At 60.2% G+C, this 8,421-nt stretch overlaps 1 protein-coding gene across 1 annotated transcript in view; it reads right to left on the bottom strand.

The window, feature by feature from the left end:
* The window catches only part of WNT2B (Wnt family member 2B), a 16,191-nt gene continuing 7,770 nt past the window's right edge, over positions 1-8,421 (bottom strand). The window contains exons 2-5 of the mRNA XM_084301736.1: positions 4,879-5,099; positions 2,602-2,879; positions 1,889-2,153; positions 1-1,221 (exon numbers count right to left, since the gene is read on the bottom strand). Coding sequence (XP_084157862.1) covers positions 992-1,221; positions 1,889-2,153; positions 2,602-2,879; positions 4,879-5,099 — 994 coding nt within the window. The 3' untranslated portion in view covers positions 1-991. The remainder of the gene's footprint in view (positions 1,222-1,888; positions 2,154-2,601; positions 2,880-4,878; positions 5,100-8,421) is intronic.

Genomic DNA, 8,421 nt, shown 5'->3' with positions numbered 1-8,421 from the left:
AACAAGGGGGTGGTTCCTGGGGTGGGGAGGTCCCTGCTTTAGGGTGGCAGGAGCTGCAGACAAACAGGAGGACCTGCAGGCTGAGTCCCACCTGGGAGGAAGCACACAACTGGGCGTGCAGAAATTCAAAAAGCAAGAACGTCATTTTCTGATACAGGTTTATAATGAATTTTGACTTAAAATAATAAGCAGTATACACAACATACAAGTGAGTTTTACAGAGAGATGCTGTTGTACCCATCAACTTCTGAACCTACCAGTAAGTTCACAGATTGTTTGCTCTCTCTAGCCCTCTGTGTCTGCAAACGTCTCTGGGTAGCCTTTGTCTTCTTGCAGTCATTCAGGCTTCAGTTGGCAGTTCACAACTCTGCTCGTCATCCCCCCTGGGGAGATGGGAGAAGGCTGCAGGAGCTGCTCTCGTTCAGCGAGCGTCAGTAGTGCAGCTGGGGTCAGTATGCCAGGACTGCTCGAGGGAAACGTGGAGATCTTGGAACGTCAGAATTCGCAACACCCTTCCTCTGGCCTTGCAAAAATAACAATAAAAAAAAAGGAAAAGCAAGAGTGCTTTCTGCGGGAGTTTGTTACTCGGAACTAGTGGTGTTTTGCTGGTGAAACTTCCCTGTAAATTCTCTGGCGAGATGCAGCATTCCTCAGGCATTGCATCCTGGCGCTGGGTGCTCCAAGTCCATCAGGTGCACCGTCCCTTTGCGGAGAGAACAACAGGCAACAGAAGTTTCACAGTTGAAGCAAGGAGCACGGACTCCTCCTAGGGAAGGGATTAGTTTTGCTGAGCAATGAGAAGGGTCCACAGTACCTCCTGGGAAATGTAGTCCTTTCTTTAGTGCTTCGCAGAATTAATTAAATAAAAGCCATGCAGTCGAACTACAGCTCCCAGAACACCATGGCCCGCAGGGCACGGGTGTTTTACAAAATTGGAAAGGTGGGGGGGGGGGCCTTGCAGCTGCCTCCTCCCTCCGCTGCTCTCCTCTCTTCAGGTCTGGTCCAACCACTCCGCCCGTTTGGGGGCTTTACACGTGTGCACGTCCACAGTGTCCTCGCACTCCTTGCAGCGCACGGCGCAGCACCAGTGAAACTTGCACTCGCACTTGGTGACCCGAGTGACGCGCGTGGTGTCGTACCCCCGCCCGCAGCACATCACCTCGCAGCCGTCCGTCCCGCGGGACATCTTGTTGCACACGCGCCCCGCTGTGCCCAGGGAGCCTGGAGGAGGGAAGCGAGAGTCGGTCAGGTCCTTCCTCCTCCTCCTCCTCCTTCTCCTCCCTCCTGTGCCTCCCCCAGCTGATATTTATCAGCTGAGCCCTCCGCAGGGCTCTTTTCTCGGCAGATGAAAGCTCCCCGTTTCTGGTACAGCACACCCGGGTGTGCTGCTACACCAGGGGGACTGGGGAGCATCCCCGGCCCCTGCCATGCTCCGGGCTCTGACAGCCACTGACCCTCCTGGCAGGGGCTGAGCACAGACACTGCCTGCCCTGCCCCTCGTCCCTCTGTGCTCAGAGATGCCCCAGGCTGGCCCACCAGCAGGCTTTTTATTTGAGGGATCTGCACTCAGCAGAAGCAAGGCTCCATGCTGTGTTAACTACAAGAGGCCTACAAGGTTCGGGTCTTTGGTGTAAAGCCTGGGGATTTTGGACAAATCCTATCCAGCTCTGTGCAGGTGGGCACACCTTGGTGTGCTGTGGGGACTTGGCACAGTGACCGCCAGCACTCCCCAGGGCCCTGGGGGTGCTCAGTCCCTGCTGCCCCCCCCTGCTTGGCTCGGGAGCTGTCATCCCAAAGGGGTCTTTCTAGGCTGGACCGTTTGGGAGTTGCAGGGCTGCCAGGAGAGGAGGAAGAGCTGCTTTTAGGTGATCCCGGGTGCTTTTTTTACCTGCTGACTTGTCCATCACGCAGTAATCAGGCGAGTTCTCAAAATAGACCAGGTCGGTCTTTGTGGGCTTCCTGAAGTTCTTGTTGGCCACGGTGAAGCCGGTGCCGTCCTGGTTCATTATCACTTGGATGGCCCCGTTGTATTTCTTCCTTAGGTAGTCCCCTGTTTTCCGAAAATCTGACATGGCCAGCCAGCAAGTCCTTAGTGTGCAGGAGCCGCTGACGCCGTGGCATTTGCACTCCAGCTTCAGGAAGCGTTTCACAGCCTGCGAGCAGAGGGAGGCCCTGAGGAGCGGCACTCACCCCACGTTGTCGTCCCCGGCCCCGCAGAACTCCTCCACCCGGGGCTGCCCCAGTGCCAGAGGGCAGCCTGCTCCCGGCCCCCTCCCTCAAACAGCCCACAGCAAGCCTGGGGAACTGCGATTGTGGCTACCGGTGGGGCCCTGGGGGCAACGAGTGCTAGGAATTGGGCTTGGCAGAGGTGGGAGGGCTGCCAGCAGTGCAAGCGCTGCGGGCTGAGGAGCGGTCCCAGGGTCACTGATGCCAGCCGGAGCCTGCTGAGGGGCGCTGGGGGGTGGGTGTCCTGCCTGACACGACCCGTCTCCCTCTGTCCCCCCTTGTCCCTCCTGCCACCGCAGAGCAGGGAGCACCTCCTGGCAGCACGGCCAGGCGGTCCCCGTGGTGTGGAGGCGTCCCCGGCAGCACCGCACTCACCATCCTGCCGCAGCGGTTGTTGTGCAGGTTCATCAGCGCCCGGGCGTCCTTCACTTTCTTCTCCTTGGCGTCCACAAAGGCTTTGGCGAAGCGGATCCCGTAGTTGATGTTGTCGCTGCAGCCGCCCCAGTCGAACTCCCCGCGCTCGTCCTTGGCGCGGCCCCGCTTCAGGGGGTCGCAGCCGCAGGCCTTCAGGTCCCCTTGGCTGCAGGCCCGCGTGATGGCGTACACCACCCCCGCCGAGGAGATGGCGTAGACGAAGGCGGCCTCCCTGCTGCCTGCAGAGCGGAGACAGGGCACGGGGAGTGAGGGACGGGCTCGTCCTGGGCACGGGCAGCCCTGGGGAAGGGGGCGCGGAGCTGGCGGCACCTTGGGTCAAGACAAACTGAGCGCTGCCCGTCCCTGCTGCCCGCACTGCTCAGCACCCAGCCCAAGGGGGATTTTGAGCTCACGGAGCGGCTGGAGGGGGCTGAGCTGTGCTACTGAGCCGCTGCTTTGTTCCCTTACCCCGTTCTCTTACCCCATCCCCTCTCCCCCACAGCAGCAGCTCCCGCTGGGTGCTGGCACCAGGCTGCTGATGGGGCTCCCAACCCGGCCCCCGATGGCCCTGACTCAGCCAGACCCATGGGTGCTGAGCATGGGTGGTGGCAGCGCCAGGACACATGGGGACAGGCGGCTCCCATGGGTGCTGCTGTCCCCACAGACAGGGCTTCGGCTGCCACGGGGCTCCCCACACGGCCCAGAGTGCTGCCTGGCGCTCTGCGCCTCTGCTTTGAGTTCGCAGCTGTTTTTATAACGTTGTAAAAGAAGCTGCAAATCAAAACCATGCTAGGCTCCGTTCGGAGAGCCTTTGAAAGCAACTTCAAAGGGAACAGAGCTCTCTCTGGGCCTGGCAGGATGGGGCTAGGGAGAGGAGCTTTCATCATCCCCTGTCCTCAGCAGCTGGGAGAGGACGTGGGGCTGGAGCGGGGACGTGGGGCTGGAGCTGTGGCAGGACACGAGGATGAGGATGAGGCCACAGCGTGGCGGGGTGAGCGCCATGGCCCCGTCCTCGCAGCTCCCCCCAGCCGGGGCTGCTCCAGGCCTGCCCCGCTCGCCAGCCCCCGCCAGCCAGGAGCGAGCCCCCGGCGCCGTCCCCGCTCACGTGTCCTCCAGATGAGCGGCTCCCGGTGCATCCAAGCTGCTCCTGCTCCCAGCCGCGTTTGATTTGGGGTGGGATGGCTGGATGCGCCCCGGCCCGTCACGTCCTGGGGAGCAGCATCTGCGCTGCAGCGGGGCACCGCATGTGCTCCCCACGCTCCTGCTGGCTGCGGGAGCCACGTGGCGATTTCTGCGCTGGAAGTGCCCCCATCCCCATCCCTGCCTCCATCCTGCCCTTCCTCTTCATCCCTTGGGTCAGGAATGGGAAATACAGCCGGGCAATACCCAGTCCGTGGGTATCCTTCAGCAAGCATACCTCCTGATTCGCCCCCCCCCCAGCCCCTGACTGGGTCCCACGCTGTGAATTTTGACCTCGGGGATTTGGGAGCTGAGCCTGGCTCGGTGAGCGAGGTCCCGGCCTGCAGACGGGGACAGGCGGGTGGCACCCTGAGCGCCCCACCCCACCTTCAGCGCTTCGTGGGCACCGTGTCGGTGTCCCCGACCTCACCTGGAGCCCTGGTCCCTGCCCTCCCTGCAGTGCTGGAGCCTGCCTCGTGGCCGCCGTCCTTCTGCAGGTCGAAGCCTGAAGCAGGGGCTGGAGCCTGAGCTCTGCCTTGCCTCCCTTGCCATGCAAGGGAACAGCGAGTTCCCACGTGAACTGCTGATTCCTGGCCAACCCTGCTCTCCAAATATTTATATATCCCATTACTGTTTACATATGAGCCTGTTCTCCGGAGGTGTCTCCTCCTTCCCCCTTCTCCCCCAGTGCTCCCCCTGCTCCATCTCATCTGGTGCAGCTATTTCAAAAGCAGTGGCCTGCTCCCATTACGGCTTGATTAATTTACAGGGAAAGGCAAAGCTCTCCTCCGGCAGTAACCCAAGCCACCGGGCATGGCAGCGAGCGGCAGCAGAGATGCTCCCAGCCTCACACCGAGGCCAGGCACGGTCCCCAGGCCTCCAGGAGCGGGGACGGCATGCGGCACCCCCCCTAGGGACCAAGATCTTTAATCCCACCCCCCTTTTTTGAGTCATTTTCAAAACATTACTGCTAAACAAGTGGCATCCGTAGCCACCTGCATTTCCCATCGCGGCGCAGACGTCCCCGGGTGGGGGCAGAGGGGGCGGGGCAGCACCTACTTCGCAGCATGACCCTGCCGAAGACGGTGTGGTCCCGGTCCAGGGTGCTGCAGTTCCAGCGGTGGTGGCGGAATTGGTGCTGGCACTCCCGGATCCACTCCTTGGCTCCCTCCCCGACCGACTGCATGATGTCGGGGTACCGCTGGCACAGCTGCCGCTGCTTGTTCACCAGCCCGGGGATGTTGTCGCAGATCACCCTCGCGCCCAGCGCCCCGATGTACCTGCAGGAGAGACGGGGCCGGCGTTAGCACCTTGCACTCGGGGGGCTGGAGGTTGTTCTGCGGGAGGGGAGCCCCCAGGGGCAGCGGAGGAACTCTCCCAGCCTCCGTCCCTCCATCCCAGCCCCATGCTGCAGCCTGGCCCTGCTGAGCACAGCGGGATGGAGCCGAGCTGGGGCCAGCACAGCCAGCACTGGGGTGGCTCCACGATGCCGCCCGCCCTCCCCTCCGGTTGGGGCACTCTGTGGGGACGGGGGTCTGTGGCAGCAGCAGATGATGGACGCACCACTGAAGGTGGACGTCCAGGGCCAGGCTGCATCCCCTGTCCTGCCTGCGTGCTGCCTGCATCTCGGCCTCCTGCCGTGCAGCAGGGGGTGGGCAGGGATTCGGTGCAGAAAGACAATGCGCAAGCACGGCCTGGTGCGGCCCGCTGAGCCCAACGGGCAGCCTTCCACGGAGCTGAGGGGGATCCCGACTCCTTCTGCACCCAGCAGCCCTCACTGCTGCCTCGGGCCAGCGCGGACAATGGAGGCGAGGTGGAATTTTCCATCCCCATCCAGCCCCTGCCTCCGCCGCCTGCTCACCCCAGCCAGCCGCAGGCTGCTTTGTGCCGGGGAATGATTTTTGCCACATACCACGGAGCTGTGCTTCTGGCTGGAAGGGAAGAGGTTTGGGTGGGATTCAAATGTTTCAAACCCCCAGTATGGAAATAAGACCCTCCCTTTAATAATAATAAAAGGCAATAAACTTGGGCAACATTTCATTGTCTCTCTCTCTCTCTGGCTATGTTCTATCATTTCTATCGGCCTCACAGATAGCTCAGGAAAGCCCTGCGAACACAGAAAGCAATGGGATCTTTTCCCTTTTTTTAAAATATTTTGTTTAAATGCTGGCAGAAGCACAAGGTCATCTCAGGCTGGAGCTGAGGATAACAAACCCAGCTCCCCATGGCTTTGCGAGCCACGGCGCCGAGGGCCAGCGAAAGTTACTCCTGCAGCCCTGCTCGCCAGCCTCCCCTCGCGCAGCCGTGGTGGTTTTTTTCCTTCATAGCCCTCCCCAGTGCCCTTTGCCCACCAGCAGTGGGGGCTCCCTGTGGTGGAGGAGGAGGATGAGGAGGGTTGGAGGCTGCGTGCTCCTGGTGCGACGGTGAGGGCAGCGCGGGGTCTTGGCCATGCCTGGCCCAGCTCAGCCCTCTTGGACCCAGGCGGGGACAGGGACGTGCACGTGTCCCTGCTGGGGATGGAGATGTGTGAGTGTCCCTGCTGGAGCTGCCCGGGGCTGGGGTAGAGGGGGAGATGCAGGGAAAGCTGGAAGAGGTGAAAGGCTCCTTGATGGAGCCTTCCCCATCAGTTGGCACGGGGAGACGCCGGGGGGGCTCTGCCTGATGCTGGGCAGGGGAGGGGGCTCAGCTCCACTCCAGGGATCCTGCGGACACGGCGGTGCTGAGCACCACCCCAGGGACCCAGACCAAGGGAAACCCTCCAGAGAATTCCCCTTTTTACACGCTGAGCTAATGACTTCTCCCGTTATTAATTCTTCTGCCAAATATCCAGATCTGAGCAAACGCTATCAGCAAGAAAGTGGAAGGAGGGCACAGGAGGAGGGCAGACACCTGCCTGCAGCAAGCACCTCGCTGCTGTCCCCTGTTCTGCTCTGGCCGTGGCTGCACACCACAGGCAGATGATCTGCAGCAGTGCCTGCAGGCCTTCACCTGCAGTCATGGACTGAAACCCTTCCCCGAATGTGGCACTGGAAAGTGGCATGGCACAAGGGGAGAAATTTCCTCTTTTGTCTTGGAAAGCCCACAGCTGTAGCGGCGAGACCTGGCTCCTCCACTTCATGGGAAAGTCTCCAGTGGGGTTCAGTTACTCTGAAATGGAGCAAGAAAAGAACATCGAAAAATTTCCTGCCAAGCAGAATTTTGGGAGGGGAAAAAAAAACACAACAAACATTTGTTTTGGATTGATTAAAGCATCCCTTCCGATCTTATTTCTAAAAATCTATGACATTTCAAAAACATTGAAATAGGAAATAAGAAGGATGTTCTGAAAAGTCCCCAGCTGCCCTATCAGAATGCTCTGCTTCATTTTTTAGAAATTATGTCGTGCTGGAAGTGGCAAATTTCTGTGAAGTGCTTTACTCTTGGGGAATCTGCATTTTACAGCCGGAAGGAACTACCCCAAACTTCAGAAACAGCTGCGAGAGCAAAGTGCTGCTGCGTCCTCGGGGACTGCTCGGCCCTGGGCTTCTGGGTGCGGAGAAGCACAGGTGATGGAGAGAGGCAGGGCACGTCCCCGTGGGCATCCTGCAGCAAGGAGGAGCCAGGACAGAGGGTGGGCATGGCTAATTATGTGCAGGTGGGGATAACGAGCCCCGCAGTGTCTGCAGAGCCCTTTGCTACAGACAGAGGGGTTTGCTCAGCTCAGCTCAGCTTTGGGGGCTGGCACTGGTCCCTCTGATGGCCTCGTGCTGTGCCGTGTGTCACATTTCCCTTCTGCTCCTGGAGCTCAGCTCCCAGTGGTGCAGGGAGCACCGTGCTGCTGCTCGCCCTGCTGCACCTCCGCGCATCCCCGGTTCCTGCAAGGAGCGACCCGCGCGGCACCAGCACGGACCAGACTTCGTGCTCCACAGGCAAGTGCTCCCAGAGCCTGGGCGGAGAGGAGGTAAAGTGGTCCCAGCTTCCTGCTCCCTTTTTCTCTTCTCTGCAAGGAAATCCGCTGCCCTCAGGCAGCCGGCGATGCAGCTGAGGCGAGCCCAGCTCTTTCTCAATAGCCTGCAAGTGCTGGCTGCTGCGGCGCATTGCGAGAACAGGAGACAACTGTCACATGTTGGCTCCCAGTTGTTTTTCTTACTCTAAGAGTCTGCTGACTTCTACTCTTGTAAACAAGGAGAAACCTAAATTGCTTCTAAGATAAACATGCAAATCGGAGGCAGACGCATCTATTTACTTGGCAGCGTGCATTTTGTGCTAACCCCCTCCCAGTGCTCGCCCCTGCGTTGTGCGCGCTCTGCTTCCGCGCTTCCCATGGCAGCGTGTTGGCTCCCCACAGGGCTCGTGGGCTCCTTGGGGTGCTCTCGCAGAGCTGTGTGGCCCGTATCACGTCTCTGCCCGTGGTTAGGGCTGCTCTGGTGCAGTCACAGCAGCTCAGAGTTCTTCTACCTCCTGCTGCTCCCCTTCCTGCGGGGTAAGGGGGCGTTCGTGCCACTGCGTGCTGGCTGCAGGGTCCGGGGATGTGTTGCACGGTGTCCCCGGGACCAGAGGTCCACATGCCTTCCTCTGACTTCATCTTCCTGGTGTTTGGGAACCTCTTTCTGGATCGAGAAA

This window comes from Netta rufina, assembly GCF_964035555.1.
Source record: "Netta rufina genome assembly, chromosome: 26".
NCBI lineage: Eukaryota > Metazoa > Chordata > Aves > Anseriformes > Anatidae > Netta > Netta rufina.
This window is presented reverse-complemented; position numbering and strand designations above follow the sequence as displayed.